Source organism: Podarcis bocagei, assembly GCF_964188305.1.
Source record: "Podarcis bocagei genome assembly, chromosome: 7".
NCBI classification, from domain to species: domain Eukaryota; kingdom Metazoa; phylum Chordata; class Lepidosauria; order Squamata; family Lacertidae; genus Podarcis; species Podarcis bocagei.
This window is the reverse complement of record NC_138132.1, coordinates 21,960,472-21,982,928: the sequence shown is the minus strand read 5'-3', so window position 1 is coordinate 21,982,928 and position 22,457 is coordinate 21,960,472. Positions and strand designations below refer to the sequence as shown.

The 22,457-nt window shown below is 42.2% G+C and overlaps 1 protein-coding gene across 4 annotated transcripts; it reads right to left on the bottom strand.

Annotated features, from left to right (window-relative positions):
• Positions 1 to 271: 271 nt before the first annotated feature.
• On the bottom strand, positions 272 to 22,047 carry CTPS1 (CTP synthase 1). Of its 4 annotated transcripts, XM_081201948.1 has the most exons (20): positions 21,859 to 22,004; positions 20,369 to 20,498; positions 18,596 to 18,773; positions 18,173 to 18,343; positions 17,057 to 17,157; positions 15,847 to 15,963; positions 14,579 to 14,662; positions 14,264 to 14,344; positions 13,789 to 13,940; positions 12,817 to 12,949; positions 11,458 to 11,546; positions 9,678 to 9,772; positions 9,262 to 9,324; positions 8,507 to 8,550; positions 5,600 to 5,696; positions 4,566 to 4,621; positions 4,383 to 4,479; positions 3,984 to 4,128; positions 2,088 to 2,178; positions 272 to 1,256 (listed from the first exon to the last, which is right to left on the bottom strand). In XM_081201948.1, exons 3-19 carry the CDS (start codon positions 18,759 to 18,761, stop codon positions 2,094 to 2,096), a joined length of 1,776 nt encoding a protein of 591 aa, XP_081058074.1. In that variant the 5' UTR covers positions 18,762 to 18,773; positions 20,369 to 20,498; positions 21,859 to 22,004; the 3' UTR covers positions 272 to 1,256; positions 2,088 to 2,093. The 4 variants fall into 4 exon arrangements, with proteins under 4 accessions (XP_081058074.1, XP_081058073.1, XP_081058075.1 ...); XM_081201947.1 differs by lacking the exon at positions 20,369 to 20,498 and having other exon boundaries at positions 21,859 to 22,047; XM_081201949.1 differs by lacking the exons at positions 20,369 to 20,498; positions 21,859 to 22,004 and adding an exon at positions 21,150 to 21,428.
• Positions 22,048 to 22,457: the final 410 nt, after the last annotated feature.

Here is a 22,457-nt window from a genome sequence, read left to right as displayed (position 1 = left end):
GCTTCCTATGGAAAAATGCCATACATGGTGGTAAAGCTATGAAAAAGTGGGAGGGAAAATTTGTGTATTAGCACTCTCTACAGATAATTAGCCCTTGCTTTCCATAACAGCATTTTTCTTCAACTACTTATCCAGGAAGTTGCTGACATAACCCATTCGCAGGAAGGAGAAACAGGTATGAAGTAGACACCATCTTACAGCAAGATGGTGAAGGGGGGCGAGTGTAAAATGAGTCCTCAAGTTTGATAGATAACCAGAACAGACACACAGATTGTGTTCCCCAAGTTTTATTAAACTCAGAAGTGTTTAGATATGCGGTACATTTTTTTAGTAACAGAGTTTCTCCTAGCTTGCTGGAAAGGTAGCTTACAACCTACACTGGAAAAGGGGAGATTACAAACACTTGTTTCATGCAGCTCCCGCCTTTTGCAGAAGCCTAGCGTCGCCCTTTTCCTCTTTGGGATGGAGTAAATATATTGCTGAGCACAGGCCACATATTGCATATGTGTCACATGACAAGTTCCCAGCAGTGTGAGGCCTCGGACTTTTTAGTCCAAGGCAAGTCTCTCAATGAGAGTTGCAAAGGCAGCTTCTGAAAAGTCACTTTCTTGTACACATGGCCCCCTTGATGCAAGGAGTTATGGCAGTCCAGGAAGCAGGACAAAAACAAAAACTGCCCATCACAAGCTTCTAAAAGGGTGGTGGTGTTATACTCTATTTTAATTATATCACTGCAGCATAATATGACTTGTTTAGGATTAGAATTAACCAAATACCCTAAGATTTGACCGGCAGGAAGAGGAATCTCCTGGAACAAAGGTTCAATGGTGGCACCAAATCTCACCAATTTGCTTCTCTCAATATGTGTCAAGTTATTCCCTCTTTGTGGCACCTCCCTTCCCACAATCCACCAAGAGAGTAAATACTGCAATTTAAACCAACCACAATGGAAGTGAACAGAAAGCCTAGACACATATTCTCCTTGGCAACACTGACACTGGTGTATCAAGGCTCTTCAGAAATCCAGAATTTGTCCCCCTCTTTGCTCTGTTTCTGAAGTTCTTGTTTTTAAGCTCACCATCATGCACGGGTGAGCACCACTGTGTCAGCTTCTCAGAATACAAAATAAGTTTAAATGAACAAAAGAAGTGTGCCATGATTTTTCAAAATACAATTAATGTGACGTGATTTAAAAGACTCCAGCAGTTCAACTATTGCATCGAAGGAATGAAGGATCTTCTGAAAATTAGGCATATCTGGAATGGTGGGGAGGAGGGTAGGTAAGAGAGACAAAATGATTTTTTAAAATAAAAGAAATGCATTTGTTTTAGTATATTTACATCACGGGTGAGAAACCTCAGGCCCAGAAACCCAAGCCTCTCCCATCTGGCCCTTGGGAGTTTCCCCAGGCCACACACCATCCTCAGCCACCCCTCTCACTGCTCATGCTCCATACTTTCTCGAGTATTTTTGCCTGGCTGGAAACTCCTTGAACTCTGACTGCCTCTTGTCTGAATGGAGGATAATCTGTGTGTGTGTGTGTGCACGCGCATAAGTGTTAACTAGTCAAATGTATGTTTCCTTCTGACACCACCCACCGACATGGCCCCCAAACAGTTACTCAGAAGGGAATGTGGCCCAATTTACATGCTAGCTAGCTTTCAGTAGCATAAAATGTTTGCCTATTTCTCTCCTGACACATCTTTACAGAACAGGTTGGTCACTGACATCCCCCAGAGAACTTCATGGCAAACTGTGGATTTGAATCCTTGTCTCTTTAGTCTGACACTCTAACCACTACACCACACTGCTTTTCCTTTCCACCAAAGGACCCAAGGCAATGTTAATGGAAATGTCACTGCTACCAAGGCACAATAGCCAGGTTCAACATGGTATATTTAGCTTTGCCTGTATTTGTGCACTATGCTTTGAGATGCCACTCCTCCCAGTCTGAAAGCACTAAGACCAGACAATTCCCCCCCCCCCCCCATGGTTAAGAAACGCCCAGAGATTTGGCCCAAATTCACAACTGGGAGAGATGGAAGAAAGATAATTTGAAAGTTCAGAACATGAAAGGACAGCATTACCAGCAATCACTCATGATTCACCGCAGTGAATTTCAGTTCTGTGATCTCAGAGTCTGGTGAACTACTTCCGCTTCTGTCGCTGTAGGTATCCCTGTAACATTCAGACCATTAGAAAGATAAGCACTTCTACACACTGGCTCTGGTTCATTAGTTACAAATGCAAGTTCATCTAAATGATCTAGCCAGTCAGGAACTACAGCCTATGGCAGACTTCCACAAAATAGCCTAGCTGGTCCTTCTCAGAAAATCTGGCAGTGACAACAGCAACATTTTAATTTCTCACAGTGCCCCACAGCATCTGACCTAGTGTCACTCTAGGGCAGTGTTTCCCAAACGTTTTTGGGCAACGGCACACCTGTTAGCCGGAAAAAAATCTCGCGGCACACCACCATTAAAGCCCCGCCCCGTGACGTCAGCGCGCAGCGTCACGCCGGGAGGGACGCACAAAAGCGAAAGTTTTTTCCCTCCCCCTTGCCGGGGTGGGAGGAGGCAGCAGAGCGAGGGCAGCTGAGGCGGCGGCGGCTGTTGTGGTGGTGGCGGCGATAGCGGGCGGAGGAGGGGGCGGCGGCGGGAGTTGCTGCTGCTGTTGTTGCTGCTGCTGCCCGGACATGCCGGCCTCCTCCTCCTCCGCTGTCTCGCGATCCTCCCTTTTGCGCACGCTGCCCCGCCGCTCGGCACCACCACCGCGGAGCCGCCCCCGGCTCGACGCGGATCCTCGCCGCCGCCGCCGCCGCCTCTCACTGCCCGACTCGCCCGCCTTCCTCCCACGGCACACCAGCCGATGTCTCACGGCACACTAGTGTGCCGCGGAACACCGGTTGGGAAACACTGCTCTAGGGTACAGAATGAAATAAATACGGCTTTCGGACCCCAGTCACATAACTGGGGGTGGAAGGGGGAGCAGAGACATCAGTGCTGGTGGGCCTTGCTGGGCCACCAGAGTCCCAACAGCTGCTCTAGGATATCAGGTGCTGACACCAGGCCTGTTTTCCAGCCTTTGAGGATTCTTATACATCCAATTTGTGGCTTGTATTGTTCTTAAAAATAGCCCAATTGGTTAAAAAGGCATGGCCCTTCTTAGTGCAGAGGGCAGGCACTGACCAGGTGACATTAAGGATTCTTGCAGCCTTTTATTCTAGGGGCAACTTCAAGTGCTGGGCAGACTAGCAATAAAGGATACCATGTGTGGCGTACAAGGGTGGGGGGAGCATGCATTTTGCCAGAGGAAATATACAGGAGACTGCCACATCTCTAGAACACACACCAAAATGCAGGGGAGATGAATGGACTTCCTCCTTCACTATGTTGAACAGAAAATGTAAGCCTTGTGCACGTCCCCTTGCAGCTTCTCCGAGACAAAGCTCCTAGAGAGTGCAATTTTGTGAAGAGTCATTCTGAGTCTGGCAAAACTCCACAAGCCTTTGGCAGGCAGTACTATAGTGCCAGACTACACTGGGATGGAAAGCAGGGAGAGATTGTTTGGTAGCAATTTCTTTGTAAGTGGAATGATACCAGAAGACTGGCCTTAATCATGACAAAGAGCATTTAGGACACTGATACCCAAAATATGTGTCAGCAGTATTCTCCACTACTTAACGAACAGTATACTGATGTCAGCTGCAACAAAAGATAAAAGCAGACCAATTTTCCTAAGGAGGGAGATTAAGCCAGAGACTAATGAGCCACAGTAGAAGCACAACTCCCTACACTTTCATTCTACAAAGGCATTACTGATATTGTAGGCCCAAGTTCAAGGAAGGAAGATACAATACAGCCTTAAGGTTTTTATGCCTAACAGAAATAGGAGACAGCCTTTCATTGGTGCACCATGCTGAACAGAAAACACTGCCAAGCCGGCAGTTATACCACGAGCCAAGACACTCAAGCTGAACTTACCTGGGGGAGAGTCTGCATCCTTTCTGTAGATAATGTGTGAGCCTCCCTGCAGAAGCCAGGAGGAGGCCGAAGTAAGGAGGAGATGGCTTTATAGGTCTGGAGAGGAACTCTGGATGAAACTGAACACCGACAAAAAATGGATGCTCTAGGAGAGAAGGTGGTAACATGCTTTGTTAGGTTACTATCTGAAGCCCTCTCAATCGGCAAGGCCAGGCCAAAGTACATAGGCAATATAAAGCTTTTCTGATTACCATCATCCGTCTCTCTGCTGCATCTACTAACTATTGCGGTACTTGCCATTCATTCTCCCCATCCAAGGAAGGAAGAGTCCCTCTTTCCATATTTGTTGTTGCCTAAGACAACAGTGTCAGTCTCCCAGCTACTAATTCAAGTGCTTACCTTCCAGCTCAACCACCTCCATTCGCTCTCCTTCGACATCCTGGCCCACAAATTTCAGACCGTTTTCTTCAAAGGTGTTTTTCAACTCTGGGTTTACCTGTGGAAGGGAAAGTGGTGTCATACAATCACTTCTCTTCAGAAAAGCCAATGTGGTGGCAGGGGTTGATAAATATTGCTGCATACCTCGTATCTGTGTCTGTGCCTCTCTTCCAAATAGTCACCGTCTCCATACAGTTTTCCTATCCATGGAGAAAATATGGCTGTGCTTATTACAGACTGGCTAAACACATTAACACCACACCTTCGCCTCCAAAGAATAAATTTCAGAATTCTACTGGATCACCAAAGAAGATAAAGAAGAGACTTGCTAGACCAGCCTAGGCATGTCCAAAGTCTGTTTTGGGGACCTGACTGGCCCCCCAGCCATTTTTATCCAGCCCATGGCAGTATATTTATTGGGGTCAAATCCTAACAAAAGCTCAACAAGTTCAATCCCTTATGCATGTTCACTTCATCAAATCTGGCCCTCTTTGAAAAACGTTTGGGCACCCTGATCTAAACCAACGTGCTACATCCCAGTGGCCAACCAGATGCCTCCAAGAACTTCAATAATGACATCAAGGCAATTGTCTCCTCCTGTCACTCCCCAGCAACTGGCATATCATCTCTGGACCTGGTTCTATTTAACCATCACGGTCAGCAGCCACAGACTGAGCTGTCTAATCCCCTTTAAAATCAAAACTACTGGCCATCACATCTTCTAACAGTGAATTCTATAATTTACATATGCATTGTATGAAGTAGTATTTCTTGTCTACACTAAACTTGCTACCATTAAGTCCCTGCACCACCACAAAGTTTTGGTATGAAATGAGAGAAAAAGTCTGTTCCTGAAAAGTTTGTTCCAAGAAACTTTCCAACTGGATCAACACATCTCTGCCATATTTATCCATTTTGTATTGCTTTTAAACTCATCTGTTATTTTTTTGTGCCGTTTTGAAACTGCTTTTATTATATGTTGTGTGCATCGCCAAGGGACATACGTGGAAGGAGACTGATCAATTAAAATAACAACAGGAGTGGGAGCCATTTAGCACAAAATCTTCCAGTACTTAACACAATAGATCATGCATTTGTACCATCACTGTTCACCAACAAGCAAAAGGAAAGTGGAATACAAAGGAGGAGAGGTAACATAGGTCTAAGAAGAGCCATACTCATGACTGAGTTCTTGGTGTGAAAAACTGTCTTCCTCTTCCCAAGCCTCATGGTCCCACCCATTTGACCAGGATTATGCTCCGGCATGTCTACGATCTGAGGAAAGTAATTCAAAAGAGGACAATGGGATTGAAAAGGAATTAGAAGATAAGCATACATCAAAGGGTAGCTCTTGGCATAAACAAAAGGCCATAAACATCAATCTTAATCATTTGTGTTCTACAAGTAGAAAACTGGTTTCATCACATTTCAATCAAGCCAAGAGATTACTTTAGAGAAGGACTTCCGGGTTGACGCGATCTGGAAATGGCGGATTCCCTCCGAGCTGCGGAGGGAATCGGCTCTACTGAGGACGGGTCTTTGCCGCGCCGGCGACGTGGGGACCCTTAAAAACCGCAGGCGCGGAAGCCTGCGGACTGAAGACTCGGCGGGTGCCTTAAGCGCCCCCCCTGATCCACGAAGAGCCTTTTTAAAGGCTGCGGAGAGGATACGGGGGTGGCGTGGCACTGAGAGTCGACCGCTACCTCGGTGGAGCGAAGCCGCGAGCCATGACCAGAGAGCGCTGACTTCCTTCCTTGAAAATCTGGACTGAAAGAATTACCCGTGAGTAAGACGGATTGGGACTTTAAAAATTTTACCCTGAATTGGAGACGACCGGGGGGGGTGCTAAAAGGAAGTCCGCACCCCCCCCCCCTTGCAGACGATCTAAGCAACGACATAAGAGCTAAGCTGGAGAGCCTACCCTTGGTGGGGTGAGTTAAAAAGGACACTAACTTTCAAGATTTAGCTAAAGGAAATTTTGTGCTGGAGAGTGGAGTTTTGGAGACCCTCTTTTTGTTTTAAACAACCCCCCCTCCCGGGCTCAGGAACGTCCTGCCTTTGTGCCTGTGTAAGAGCTGCGGAGTTTGACAGCTGTCAAAGCTGCCAAACGGGCAGTTTAAAGTGGAAAAATCACTATCTAAGATCCCTCTGGATTAAGACGAGTTATAATTGAGCCAAAATTGTTGGAAACAAAGTAATAATAATAAGTTAAAGGACTGTTGGAGAAAAGACTAATAAGTAACCAGATTCCCCCTAGGGGGAATTCTGTGAAACTACATGGATACAATGGCTGTGGATGGAAAGTTACTAGTGGAAATCGAAAGGATGTTTCAATTGGTGGGAATCTTACAAGAGCAGAGCTTAGCCATGAATAAACAACTTATGACTATGACCTTGGGAACAGGCAACTCTGCTGTTTGTATTGAGGACCTGAATGAGAAAGAATCCACAGCTGAATGGGAAACAATGTCTACAGAGGTGGAAGAGACTAAACAAGAAAAAGAGAAAGTAACCTTGGGAAGCAACAACCAAAAGCTGACATCTGTGGAACACAAGCAAGGAGACTCTGGGAACATATCTACCACAAGTCTGCGAAAGACGCAGAAGAAGAAGGAGGAGGTTCTGGGACAATATGGAATACAGGAACTTAAAATAAAGAAATATGATTGGGGCCTCCGTTTGGACTTTGATTTTGAAGATACAGGCTTTGTGGAAATTTTCCAGCAGTTGCTTTCAAATCTCCTTGTGGGAAGAGAATATACTTTGATGGTGAAAGAACTTTTTCCAGACTCGACGACTGACATAAAGGACTACCAACAAGACCGGCGGAGAGGGACTGAAAGAGACTTGAAAGCCTCGGACGTGAGGAACCCAGGCTGAGAATCTTGACTTTGGATTTTTATTGGGAAGGGACAAAAACCGGGGATGGGAGGGAGGGAAGAGGAGATTCTTAAAAACTCTTAAGACTTTTAGGTTTGGTTAATATGACTTTTAATTAAGATAAAATGAAAAATCGATGGAAGAGAACTTAAGTCCAACTTAGGAAAATCAATTTTTTTTTTATTAGAAAAGAGGTAATAAAATGAATAAGATGGTTAAGAGGAGAAATACCAACTTGCCGATATAATCTTGGGAATTGGGATGCACGAGGGGGGGTGGGGGGAAGTCAGGGAACAAGGTTATGAAACGAGGATCTGCTGAATTTATACATGTTTTTGTCTTGTGTTATTTTTGTGTCTGTATTGTTTTTATAAAAGCGGAAAACCCAATAAATTTTTTTTTTTAAAAAAAAAGAGATTACTTTAGAGAGGAGTCATGGGGCTCTGTAGTGGAACGGCCTGGAATTTCCATACAAAACAGATAGTCATTCAGTTCTGTAGGTTGGCTGGGGGCGAGGAGGGAGAAGAGAGATGCAACAGACACATAGGCTCAAGGGGACCATGGGCAAGTCACTGTCTCTTAGCCTAAGCTTCCTCACAAGGCTGTTGTGAGGATAAAACACGGAGCTCCTTGAAGGAAAGGTGGGCTATAAATGTCCATAAATTTAAAAAAATCAATAAAATCAATAAAACAACATAAAAGCAGAAATATGGTGTTAACTGTAAATGATCCTACATCCTGGGCCTATATGCATCAAATTTGACATGCCATATTATTACGTATTTGAACATTATGTCCCACATGGATAGAGAGGTCTTGCTTTCTCTCCAGGCATATGGGCCAAAACTTGTCATACCCAGAGTAGACCTACTAAAGTTAATGATTATGGTTACATTAGGACCATTAATTTCAATGGTTCGACTCTGAGTAAAACTCAATTGAATACAGCCTTGAAAGTTTTGACTTATACAATGCAACAGAGATAGGCACCATAGCCACAATGCTCCATTCATCAATTTGTGGTTGCATTCCATAAGACCATAAGGGGAGTATGTTTCACACCCCAACCGTCTATTCTTGCCATTAATTTCTGTGCAAGCCAGCCAACGTATTTCATATTTTTGGTTCTCTATGTAAAAATGCTAAATGCTCTGGACGTGCAAGGAGTAAAACCACCCTGGGCTCAAAAATTACATCATACTTACCACTGGATGTGTAGTTTTGGGGTCAAATTCTGTAGAGTTGGCATCTGCCAATTACAAATGTTGATCAGATATGGCTAGCAGTGCAAACCCCAACTTTCCATCAGTCACTAGGTCTGCAGGATAGGTCAGCATTAACCCCAAATTGCAGGGCTGCAAGTGAGGGTTTGAGATCATGACCAAAGTATAATTTAGCTATGGGCTTATGGTTCACAGTCCAACCTTTAACTACTCACATCCCATACCATATAAGGCTTCTTTTTTCAAAAAGGAGCCTCTAGGCACAAAACTCAGAAATATTAACATAACACACAGCTAAAGAATACTTTTCAGGGTGCTCATGATGTGAGTTGGGCTGTACTGGTCATGCTATCATGAATACCTGTGACCCATCCTGCAGACTTGATTCAGGGATTACGGAGACAATATGTCCCTAAAGCACTCTCAAGCTACACAGATCTTAACTATTATCCTGTGAAACTCTAAGATCAGTAGTAAATGCATTGGAAATACTGCCTCCTATTCCAGTCAGTTCAATTGAATACAACAGTTTGCATAGCAGATGTCTGTGGCTTGGAAAACAGTTACAAGGACAGAGCGAAGAAAAATGGGTGCTGTTCCCCTTTAAGGCTAGTCATTTTAAATGTCACAGGTAGTAATTTATACCAATCCACTAGAAACACCAGTCATTAGCAATCTTAAGTATTGGCACCCATAAATCCATCCCCAATGAAGTGTTTTTATATCATTGCATTTACCTTTCCAACCCAGGATATTGCGGGCAAATTCCACAACTGCTAGCTGCATTCCCAAGCAGACTCCTGCAGAAAAAGACAGCACAAGCACTCTCTTCAAGTCCCCAATAACTCTGTCATAGCAACCACTATTTGCATCAGGGGCCACATAAGCACAAAGTTGACAAAAATGTCATGGGGGGGGGGCGCTGTACAGGGGATGCTGATCTCTGCTTGTATGTCCCCCAAGCAAGCTCAAAGTCATGAAGAAAACAGATATTGATCAGTGTAAACCAGAAACTCCTCTTGCCAGTTGCCTCTTACATTTGACAGGCTGCACAGCAACTCAATTACCTGATCCTGAGGTATTAGAGTGGATTATTGCCTAATAGTTAAAACCTCTACCTGGTGTGCAATAATAATAAAAAATCATCTCTCACCTAAGAAGGGTTTTTTCTGTTTTCTTGCCCAAGAAATAGCTTGGATCTTCCCTTCCGTTCCTCGAACACCAAACCCTCCTGGAACCAAGATTCCACTGCATAAAAGGGGGGGGGGGGAGAAATCCATTCAGTGACACCTGAAAGACTGTTACACTTTCATAGAATCATAGAATTGTAGAGTTGGAAGGGACATGAAGGGCCATCTAGTCCAACCCCTGCAATGCAGGAAGGTGAACAATCTGCATTCCACAAAGCTTTTCATTATTATTTTAAACTTTAAACGTCTACACAGAAACAGAACAGAGCGATTCAAAAATGCAAATTACACCACCAGGGTATACAAATACATTCCTTTCGGGTCATATGTCCAGTGCATCTGCCAGCGATCTATAGAACATGTCCATTTTTCAGCATATTAACTTTCTAACGGCTACCATTCTTCCTATATATGACATTCACTAATTTGTCCATTTCTTTCACGCATTTCATTAATCACTCCCAAGGGGCGGGAGTTTCAGAAGTTCAGTGAACACTCTTGGATCTTTTCCAAATAACTGCAAAGCAACAGCAGAAAGGCATGCTTAAAGTAAAGTATATTGTGCAGGGTTGCCTGCTGCGTCTGACCTTCAAAATCTCTTTGCTACTTAGCAGACATGCAGGTTTCCAGACAAAAGTCTCCACCAAATGTGTAGTTCCCCTCAAACAAATATTTTACATTTATAGCTGTTGTTTAATTAGAGTAATCCTGGTGAAGCCAGGCAACTGAAGCATATAAAAGGGGACTGGCTTCAAAGGCTGAACAACATGGCTGTTTTGCTCCTCATCTCCAAAAGAGACTATTCAGAATGATTAAGGTGCTCTGCAGTATCAATCTATGTATGACAAGGGTCAGAGATGCAAGTAGACATTCCTTCCAAGGAAGTGTAAACCTTCAACCGCTGCCTGCAGTATCCTTGGAAATTTGGAGTGCACGACTAAAATGCAATATACACTACTTCTGATTATGTATACATGGGATAGAATTGTATACATATATTTGGTTTATGCCCCACTCTATCTTTTTGAGGTTTTATTGTACTATATTGCCTTTGTTTTTTATCTTTATACATAAACACTCAATAAAAATATTTATTGGGGGGAAAGGATGAATTCACAGCTAAAAAGTGAATCTCATTAATATACTCTGTTCCAGAATCCTGCCACCATCATCAAAGAATTATAGAGTTGAAAGGGACCATGAGGATCATCTAGTCCAACCCCCTGCAGTGCAGGAATCTATTACCCAACGTAGGTCTCGAACCCACAACCCTGAGATTAAGAGTCTCATGCTCTACCAAATGAGCTACTCTTCAGAGTTATCAACTGGTATTCAGTGGCAAATTGCCTCTGAGTATGCAGGATCTATGTAACAATTGCAATCAACTGCTATTGAAAGACCACTGGTTATTAATATATAACTAGACTCTTATTTGTGGCAGTATGATTTCTTGCCATTGAGTAACAGGATATGTGGCACGTTGGGTTTTGTGCAACTAAGTTCTGCCCTGAACAGACCTACTGATATTAATGAACCTAAGTTAACCTCATCCATCCATTTCCACGACTCCACTGTCTACTTGGCTCATAAGATAAAAAGGAAAACGGCCACTCTAACTCTATATAAACAGGCCCAGCCAGACTAGACTACTGAGCCAACCAGGGAACAATAAAAGAAGCCTAGAATGATGCCAGTAGGAGTCACTGCATCTCAAGGAGGAAAGCAAGGTTATGTATGCCTTACTCAGCACTGCAGAGTTTCTGCCAGGCCTCATGGTATCGAACTGGTTCTTCTTGGAGAGTAGCTGGTTCCAAGTCAGCAGAATCAATGTACTAGGAAGAAATCAATTTTTTAAAAACGTGAGATTAAAGCAGAATCAGAGGTACCACTTTTTTAGCTCACTGGAGCAAAAAGCTTTTCCCCTCCCTCACTGCTGGTATTATTATACAACCAGATCAAACACTATCTGAAGAGATTGACACATATTTCTTTTTGTTTCCCCAAAACTACGTATGACACAACTGTTCCAATTATTGAAGCACGGAATTTTTGCACCCATCAAAAAATACAGGTCTTGTATTGTAAAACAGATGTTATTTTTGATGGTCAATTTATTGTTCTGTTCACAAATCTTTGCTGTTTGGAGCCAAAAGGGCTTCTACCACCCCTCTCCAATATCCTTGGCGCTCTAGAATTGGAGGCACAGTCACCAAGTGCAGAGACCGGGTATAGTAAGAAATGCAAGAGAGAAGGATGGGTGGGATGCAATCTTTTCTGAAACAATCCGATAATCCAACAGTTTGTGAAGGAAGACATCCACATAGGCTGAAACAGTTTAAGAGCCTTCCATTTGGTGGAGGGCTTCTGCCATCATGACAACTGTTGTCTTGTTTGCTCTGAAGCTCCAAAGATGGAGGTTTCAAGGTGTCACATTACATACATGAGCTCTTCCCAAGAGGGTTTTGAATTCCTGTAGCAGCAAACTGTAGCCCTCCAGACATTCTGGACCTCAAATTCCATCATCCTTCACTATTGTCCATGCTGACTGAGGCTGATGAGAGATGTAGCCCAGAACTTCTGAAAGGCACCAGGCTGCCTTCCCTTCCCCTGTATATTCTAGATCTGAATTGCTGTTTAAAGTAAACAAAACCTATATTCTGCTTAGTGACCTTCCTATCCACTTTTGTGGGGGGCAAGGGAAGAATGGATTGCCTCTTTCCCCATTCATGTATTTTATACGGCAAGCTTTCCAAAATCTTTTGTCCCCTGGAAAGGAAGAGTACCCAGTTGGGGATTCGAAACAGAATCACCATTATGCTTCTATACCACCAATTATGTCCAATGGCTATGCAAGTAGCAGCAGGTTAGTAAGCTTTTTTATCCTCAGTGCTGCTTGAATGTAACATTAAATGGATTGTGTTTTTTCTAAATACAGTAGTTTTTTGTGCATGAGTATTTATGGGCTGGAAATATTGGCACCTTGGCTGCTGCTGAAGCACCATTCTCAAAACAGGAAAGTACATCCTGGTTATTGCTGCCCTTTGCTTTAAACATGAATCCAGAGGAGACAGCGATTCTGCTGGGGCTAGTGGAAAAGCATACCTTGATCTCAAGCTTGTGATTGATAGCCAGGGCAGAATGTTCCAAAGCTTTGATGACAGAAGCATAGGAATCTGAAAACTTTGTGTATTTGCCAACAAGAGCAATAGAGCAGGTCTCCAATAAGCGATCATATCTGTGTGAACAAAACAAAAAAGCACAACACTATATCTTCTATCTTTAACCTTTAAAAGCGCAAACTATATACTTTTGGCTAAAATAATTAGTTAAAAGATCAGACCTGCATGATCAAGCAGCCTCTCGCTTTGGCAGCACATATGCAATATTGTATATGTTTACAGCCCAGGCATACAAAGCCAAATGTTGAATGAATAATATGATTCAGCATGAGAATTCTCAGGTCTGGTCTATATATGCATATAAGATGGTAGATCCCTGAGGTTATAAAATTGATTCTACCACTACAGAATGAAGATATGGGGATAAGAGGGGAGTTTTAGGCTTCTCTACATGAAGGCATGTCTACTGAGAAACATGCCATTGGGCTCAATGGGGCATACTCCCAGCTTAGTGGTATAGGATTGTAGCCTTAATTAAGTTTAAATCTTTCCCTTAATTCCCTTTACTGCAGGTTTTTAAGCAAAGGTTGGATGGACATCTGTCATGGATGTTTTAGTTGAGATTCCTGCATTGCAGGGGGTTGGACTAGATGACCCGTGGTGCCCCTTCCAGCTCTATGATTCTAAGTACTCATCCACATATTATAGCTACTTCAGTCCAGTTAAGATAAGACTATAAAGGTTAACACAGGAAATTTGCCAAGTTCTAACTTACTGTACCTGTAAAAAGATTTATCTACAGTTTTTCTGTAGGCGAATAGTTAGGAAGAGAATCTATTCTTGCTAAAATACTCTGGAGCTCAGGAGGGCTAAGGAAACAAGCTCTCCTCCTAGCCGCTCCTCTGCTAACACAGTCTGTCAGAATAGCACAGTTGCTTCCTACGAGCGAGCTCACCTGTCAGCCATCTCCTTCCATTTCATGAGCATTCTCCTAGGCTGCTTTTCAATGGGAAGGTCAAGCCGGTGTCGGAAATAATCAACCACCCCTTGCTCCTCTAGTAAAAGAGGTACCCGATAGATGGAAGAGACATCATGAACACAAATTACCTGTTCAATAAGAGAAAGAATACTCACTGTCACATTTATGATGTGCATAATACACAGCTCTAGTACCTGGGAGAATTATTTATTTTTTTTGTAAAAAAAAAAACTTTATATGCTGTATATTGCAAAGGGAAGATTTTGCTACATGCACAGACCAGATCTATGACCTAAGTACAGTGGTACCTCCGGTTGCGAACAGGAGGTCCGGCCGTATCCCGAAGTTTTCGCAACCGGTGGACCGCTTCTGTGCACACACGCGGATGTACAACTGTACACAAATAAATGTGCCAACGATATCAAAACACATACATTTAAAGAATTTTTACCTGTTCTGGTTCTACATGACAGAACATGGAAATCTTCTCTTTTACTGAGGTATCTAGAGGCGTGGAGCATCTGCATACAATCTAGGAATGAAAACAGTAAGTTATCAAACAATACTGCACCAGGTTATAAACCTAACCTTTAGCACTTGGTAGGTTAATGAAATCTGCCTTGTTGCCTTCTGCAAACAAAATGCTTCATGGCTATTTGTCGATATGGCATCATTTAAAACAACTCTCTCCACCCCATGACTTATGACATTTGAAAACTTCTATAAAACCAGTCGAGTGTGTTTCTACATGCCACAGCAAACTTACCAGATCTGGTGAGAGACCAAGACCCCGGAGTTCACGAACACTATTCTGGGTGGGTTTTGTCTTCTGTTCTCCTGTAGAGCTTGGCTAGCACACAAGCATCAAGAAATATGTATGAGAAGACAGTGTGTCAAATCTACAGCCTCCAAAGTATTATGTACTGCAGCAACATATACAGCCATCATCCAAGTTTTAGCAAATCTAACAAATCACTGAAACAGCAAGCAATAACAGCAAAATAAAGTATTTTTCACTGACCCAGAATAATGTAAAATTGATTTTATCTGAACATCATTAGAAGACAGCTTCACATGCTATAATAAGGCTCGCTGAACAATTTAGTATTAAATGTGCCTATACTGATTAATTCCTTATCAGATGCTTTCGGGAACATGATTAAATGCTTCTATTTCGATGAACAAAACTCACAGGAATTTTGGGTATTTTTCTATGTATGTAAGGCTCCACTGAATTTATTACAATACAAATGGAAGCAGCTATCAATGTTATGGCCATATACTAAGATATATACTTACATTATTTCAGAAGCCAGTGATTTCTTACTGGATATTAAATACTTGAGTAATCAACTATATGATAGCAACCTTGCCACAAAAAGCTGACATAAAAAGAAAAGTTTATGTGGCAGTAGTTCCTACTATTTCCGAAAGGATTTAATACTGTATATAGGATTTTGTAACCTAATTGTTATGATGACTATATCAAGTGAAGCAGTCGTATCTGAGATGCCAAAGCTCCAATATAAAGCATGTAAGAGGGGGAAGACCCATTGAACATAGGAAGTACTTCCACGTAAACCTGTACAGGACAATTTAGGTAGTGCCTGGTAGATTCAGGTTACTTCTCCAGAGATAATCTATGCAATTTGATACAAACATCAACTAGTGTTTGCATTTTGAAACATATGAATATCGCTTGAATTACTATATTTTACTTAATATTTTTGCCTTTAGGCCCTTTTTCATACTATTTTTTTTTAAAGTACTGGTGTTCATAATGCTAAAAAAATGCCAATTTCATTTCCCATTTCCAAGGACACACTTCTAATCATCTGAGATGGAGCAACATCATTAAAGAACTGATACGTTTTCCGAAACTAGTTAAGAAGGTCACAAATGAAAATAGTTTGTTTTATTTTTAGAGAAACTTATTTTTCCACACTACCAAAATGAGGGAAGCTTACAAAATTTCCTTATGTACTGCTGCAACAGTCAGAAACAACAAACGCAACCTTATACTGAACATCTTACCTGTGGTACCAGACTGACATGAATATTACAAAACTTTTCCCGCTTGACTTTGAATTGAAATTGGCGGAATGCCTCGATGAAGGGCATACTTTCTATGTCTCCTACAGTTCCTCCAAGCTAAAACAGAGAGATCTAGAATTAAGCACCATACTCTGTTTTTAGAACACAAAGACAGCGTCAATGTCACTCTGTATAACTATCGGCAGTTCACCTCAAAGTATGCTTTGTAATAAGATGCTGGATGATGCAAGCCATAGGTTGGATCCAGACTAAATTACCTCCACTTCAATTTCATTTATTTCAATGGGTACTAAGCAATAACTAACCATCCTATCCCAGTTCTTTGAATGGAACTAAAGTTCAACTCATTCAGCCTGGATTCAAATAGAAGTGTTTACTAACCAAGCAAGATCAACCCAGAACAATTAGGTATTTGACACTTTCACATTTCCAGTTGACCCAACCAATATTTTTTCTTTTAGATTTCCTCCATATTCTGTGACTGCAAGCAAAATCTTCCCAGAAAATTAGTGCTATATGTTATCTGGAGAACACAGGAAAGATTATGCTCTTTGGAAAGGTTATTTTAATGCAAATAAATCCTTAGATGAGCAAAGATAGAACTTGCTAAAAGGAAGGAGGGAATTGCTGACACTCTCTCAAATGCCCCTATCAGAATTCTAACCAGAGTACTGTATCAATATATGATAAAAAGATATTGGGTTGCATCCGTCTACGTTTTACTCGGAGTAGACTCACTGGATTTAATAGAGCTAGGTTAGTCATGTTTGTTAATTTCAACGAGTCTATTCCAAGTATGAGTAAAATTAGATGCAACTCTTTGGCCAAATTTGCATGTTACTCTAAAAAAATACATGGATTACTGCAAACTGATGACCAGAACAAGCTGCAGCAAATCTTGGGCTCGTATGCCACCTATCCCTCCTCCTCCTCCCACACAAGGAGGAAGAAATCATAAATTTTCACTTACACTTTTGCTTTGCTGTTTCATCCAAAATAGAAGAATACTGTTAATGTTAACTATGGTTTGTCTGAAACAAGCCAGCATGAAAAACAATGGCCAAGTGAGAAAGAGAATAAGCATCAGGCACAACCTTCCTACAGCTCACCCACACTGCAATACACTATGGTTTAGCAAGACACATCAACATTCAGCCTTTAACCTGTGCAACAGATCATGGATACCAACCTCAATCACACAGACTTGAGGTTCTATGCCATCGTCATCTACTGGGATTCGTGCTTGCCTCATTACCCACTCTTGGATAGCATCTGTAATGTGGGGTACAACTGCAAAACGAGACAAGAAGAGAAGTGAAGTGTTTGGAATATATTTGTCCATTTTCAAACTAAAAACAATCATAAAAACCAGTATCTTAGATTTCACATGCTCCATACCCAACACAGAGCAGTGCCCTATTAATCAACAGATATTTGTTGTGACTTGCACATAACATGACTAGGGCTGAAATCCTATTCCTCAGATTATGTCTTAGTTTTAGAACCCTCTCAACAGGGACTACTCTTCTTTTATATTTATTTAAAATAAGCAGACCCTGCCACTGGAAAACTGGTACCAAGAACCAGAGCTACTATGTACCATATTTACCCAAATTTATTGCACACCTTTTTTTGGCCAAATTAGGGTGCGCATTAGATTTGATGGCACCAGCAAATACTTATTTGGTTTCAAAAATTGAGATGTGCATTAAATTCGAAGGTGCATTAGATTCACGTAAATACGGTATATTTTTCTTTGATATACTTTATATATTTTCATTAATATACTGATTTAGTTCCCCTCTCAATATTCCTAATAAATACCCAGATGATGTAGGAATTAGCATAGCCTTGTCCCAAACACATTGTTCCCATGAAGTTGCCACTCCTGTTCCAAACAGTAGAAATACTGACAATAATATGAATCAAGGCAGAGATATTTTAGGTCAGCAAACAACATAAATGATCAATTTGAACTTCACAAGCCAAACCACAGTATAGTGATTTATGTATTGTCCACATATATGTATATTATCAAGTGTTGTCATGCCTTATTATTAGAATTATTTGTATACTTTTCTCAACTGTGCATGCCACCATGAGAGCCAAGAACAAATGAGCAAAAGGGATAAATGTAAACATGCCCATTTTTGCCAGCTACAGATCAGAACAGCATTCAGCTGAAGTACACAGAGAACCAAGCATTGCCTTTGTGGTACAAAAGGCACAAGGCCTGTCATAATACTGGAAACGCTGATATGCTGACTTCTATTAAATCCAAGTGAACCCAGTTCCAATATCCTACCTTGAACTGTTTTCCCAAGATAGTCTCCTTTCCTTTCTTTGTTGATGACATATTGATATATCTTCCCTGTGGTCAGATTATTGTCTTTTGTGAGTCGGATATCAAGAAAGCGTTCATAGTTGCCCAGATCCAAATCCACTTCCCCTCCGTCATCCAACACAAACACTTCACCTAAAACCAAGTGACATTCATAAGTTAGACTTGCTTGAAACAGTAACTACCTTCTTCCCTACAAATACTAACCAGTATTTCTATATTGCACCCTAAAAACGTTGTCACCAACTCACTATCTATAGCACTGGCAATTCCAAACCCTCACCCCAATGCAACAGTTAGTGCAATTATACACCACCATCCCTCAAAACATCCTCAGCGTTATTTTATTCTTAACGTTTAAAAGTTTGCTCTTTCTCTCCATCTTACCATGCTCATAAGGAGAAAAGGTGCCTGCATCAATGTTAATGTATGGGTCAATTTTAATTGAAGTTACGTGCAAGCCACATGATTTTAGGATTGTCCCAACGCTGCTAGCAATTATTCCTTTCCCAATCCCAGAGATAACACCACCTGTTACCAGAATGTACTTCATTTGTTTTAATACCTGGAAAAGAAAAGAAAAATTAATTTGACAACACAGTAGTAATAATAATCTCTGCCTAGATACTGGAACAATGGTATTTAAATCCAAACATGGAAACTATGTTGAAAATGTAACAGAAAATGTTTTGAGTTTTTACAGAATAAATGCACTAACACCACCTACACAAAACTGTCAATGGTATGTGAAAGATCTTTTAACCAATTTATTTCTGTGAACTTTGTCCAATTAAAACTAATAAAGACAGAACAATTATACTTTAAACTTTATTTTCCATTTGGATGTTGTTGTTACACTCTAGGCTTAATTTATACATTTAATTCCATCCCCTTATTGCCTTAGGGAGCAATTCTAGACACACCTTCCTATACAGTAAGCCCCATTGAAGTCAATAGGATTTACATCTGAGTATTCTGTAATGAATAAGGTTTTCTTATAATGTTGATTGTACCTTGTATTCTGCTGCTTTTAAAACCACTTTTTGCTTTAAACTTTTGTATGGTTTCACTGGTCATTTTGTTTCCATTTTAGATTGTATTTCTGCATTTTCACAATGTTTAATATATTTTGAAACTTACTTTGTATTGTATTGGTTTTACGTAAGCTTTGTGTACTTTTTTGGCAGGCAGAGTAAAAATTAAACCACAACACACCAGGCATACTGATATCAGTCTATAAATATAATAATATAGCTACCAATGAAAAGTAGAATAACTTGCAACAGCCAAAGCAAACCGGCAGTCCATCTAAAAATAGGATATTGACTTCCAAGTTCCCAGAATTTTAGGGACAAATTTGATACAAAGACTCTTCACAGTGCATAACAGGAACAACTGTATGCAAAACTTCTTACTCCATTTAAAAGTTAATGTGACACATTCTTTTACCTATAAAATTTTAAACCTCATAAAATCCACTACTCTTATTTATAGTGTGTGCCTTGCTTAAAGGAACAGTGAGACAGCAAATCATAAATATGTCTTGTTCTGCGTAATCAGGAGAACAAATCATAAAGGAAAGCAGGACAGGGAAGGGAGCCATCAGTCATTTATTTATGCTATTAATTTCTAATCCACCTTTGATATATATTTAAAAATTAAGGCAGCTTACAAAATAAAATTTAAAATCTGAATAAAAACAAAAATAATAAAGCACTAGTGTATAAACTAGCAGGCACATCCAGCAGTGCTTTCAAAAAAGGAAAATCTTCACAGATTAAAAGCCCTGGCAAACAGCATGATTTTGCAGCGTTTGGGGTTGACCTCGGTAAGATCTCTGAAGAGGCATTCTGGTAGACATAATTCCTCCACTGCTGCCAGTTGTGTCCTCCAGCATGGAATAAGGGAGAAGAATATAAGTGTATGATAGTGGTAATGTGACCGGGTGGGGCCAAAAGGACTCTTGCATCACCATAAAATCCAGCATATTAATTGTGTCTTAAGTCACAAGCAACAGCAAACTGAATGAATAGCCTTAAAAACTAATAAATGTATCATGGCACAAGTTTCTGTGGACTACATTGCATCTGATGAAATCAACACTAGTCCACAACAACTTATGCCATAATAAATGTGTTCAACCTTTTAAGAGCCAGATACCTTGACAACTGCTGCAAGAGACTAACATGGCTACTCCAGTGGAAAAAGAAAGTTCCAGTGTGCCACAGTGGTTAGCTTCTTAGACTAGAATGGAGAGATATGGCTCCTCTGGATGATCCTGCATTGGTCACTAATCCATTGCAAGGATAAAATGAAAAGACATGAACCACTTACATTATCCCGGAGTCCTTGGAAGGAGAGTACTGTATACTAAAAGTGTCATAAACAAACATATCAGCTTACACAGTCTACAGCCTACTTGCATTTGATAAAACTTACAACACAGCAATTCTGTTTGTCTATTGCAGCAAACGAAGGGATGCGGGAAGTCTACAGATTACTTCATCTGTTCATATGAAATAAAAAGTTTTGGAAAAGCTGCCAGGGTAGCTGGAATGTGTGTCATATCCAACACATTTGATGCCTCTCCAGGCACATTCCATTGCCCCCCCCCATAAATATTTCAAGAAATGTGGGGTTAACTGGGGCAGGGGAGGGTGGGAGGAAAGAGACCAGGGAAAGAGAAGATTGATGAGAACCAAAAAAATCTCAATCAGATAAAAGGGCATAAAATATTATCTTCATTTAAGTTTTGAAATATTACCAGCCGTATCACCCCAATTTAGGGTATGGCTGGAATGCACATCATTAATAGGAACCTCTTGAGGCACAGAATTCAACTGAGGATGGGATCAGAGGCCTTTCTTTACACGGGAGGGGAGACAAGAAGAAGAAAAAGAAAGAAGGAAGGAAGGGGGTGTACTCCTATTATTATTTTTACCTTTCCTCCAAGGAAGCACACCTTTTATCCTCTCAACAACCCTGCGAGGCAGATCTGGTTGTCAGAGAAAGTAAACCTTCATGGGAGGGGGGAGGTCCGAGAATTTGAACCCTGGTCTCTGCCATTCCTAGAGCCAACACTTCAACCTCTCTAGGCCATGCTGACCAAAAACCAGCACCAGCTGTGGGGCAGTTAGATAACCTGACACAACTGGGCTTCATCATCATCAGCTCCTTCCCTGGCCTGTATACGAGCCCAAGCCACCTCTGCTGCATTGGGGAAGGGGAGCTCTCCTGATCCGTCTGCTGAGCTTTTTTTTTGGGGGGGGGGGGTCGTCTCTGGACTTCAACGCCCACCCTTCACCCCCCCCCCAAAAAAAACCCAGCATCGCTGAGCATCTGTGGTACGCAAAGGACGGAGGCGGCCCCCTTGAAAGAGAGGGACGACCCCACAGACGAGGCAGCCTATGGGGAGGGTTTGGCCAAGGGAAAGAGGCGACCCTTTTCGCTCGCTCTTCTCCTTAGCTCAGCCTAACCGCCTTCCCCCCTCGACTCTCCTTTCTGGCGGGGGGGGGGCCGACAGTTTGACCGCCTCCTCACGCGGCAGCCTCGAAGCTAGCGCCCCGCCACCCCTTCCCAGTCACGACATGCGCGCGCGCGCTTTGCCCCCGCCCCTTTTAACGGCCGTTTCCCCCTCGCGCTCTCCTCACCCGCGAAGCCGCGGAGGAAAAACGGCCCGCCCGCCTCGCCTGTGCCGAATCTCTCGAGGCCGGAACCGGAGGAGGTGGAAGCAGCGCCGCGAGCGCGTGAAGCCGGCACCTCGCGGTTAGAACACATGGGATGGGGATGGGGAAAGAGCAGGGAGGAAGAGGAGGAGCCAGGCGCCGGCGGGCTCCAGAACATGTATACATAGGCATATTTTCATGAGGAAGTGCGCCTGCGCAGAGCTTGGCGCGAGCACTCCGCCCGCCTTCTTCTCTGGGCCCGCTTCTGATTAGCTGGGACTTGACAAGGGGCGGGGAGAAGGGCTGGCGGGCCGAGAATGAATGGAGTGAGTGCATGAATGAATGAATTGCATGTGAGTTAGATGGGCGCCGAGGATGAGCCGTGGAGGCCGTACAGGCTCGCGATCGTATGCAGGTCTGTGGACGTAGGAGCCGGGTGCCAAGGGACGAGGTCTTTTAGGGGCTCCCAATAAAATATTTTTCCCAATAGTGATGTATGGAAGTGAGAGCTGGACAATAAAGAAGGCTGATCGCCGAAGAATTGATGCTTTTGAATTATGGTGTTGGAGGAGACTCTTGAGAGT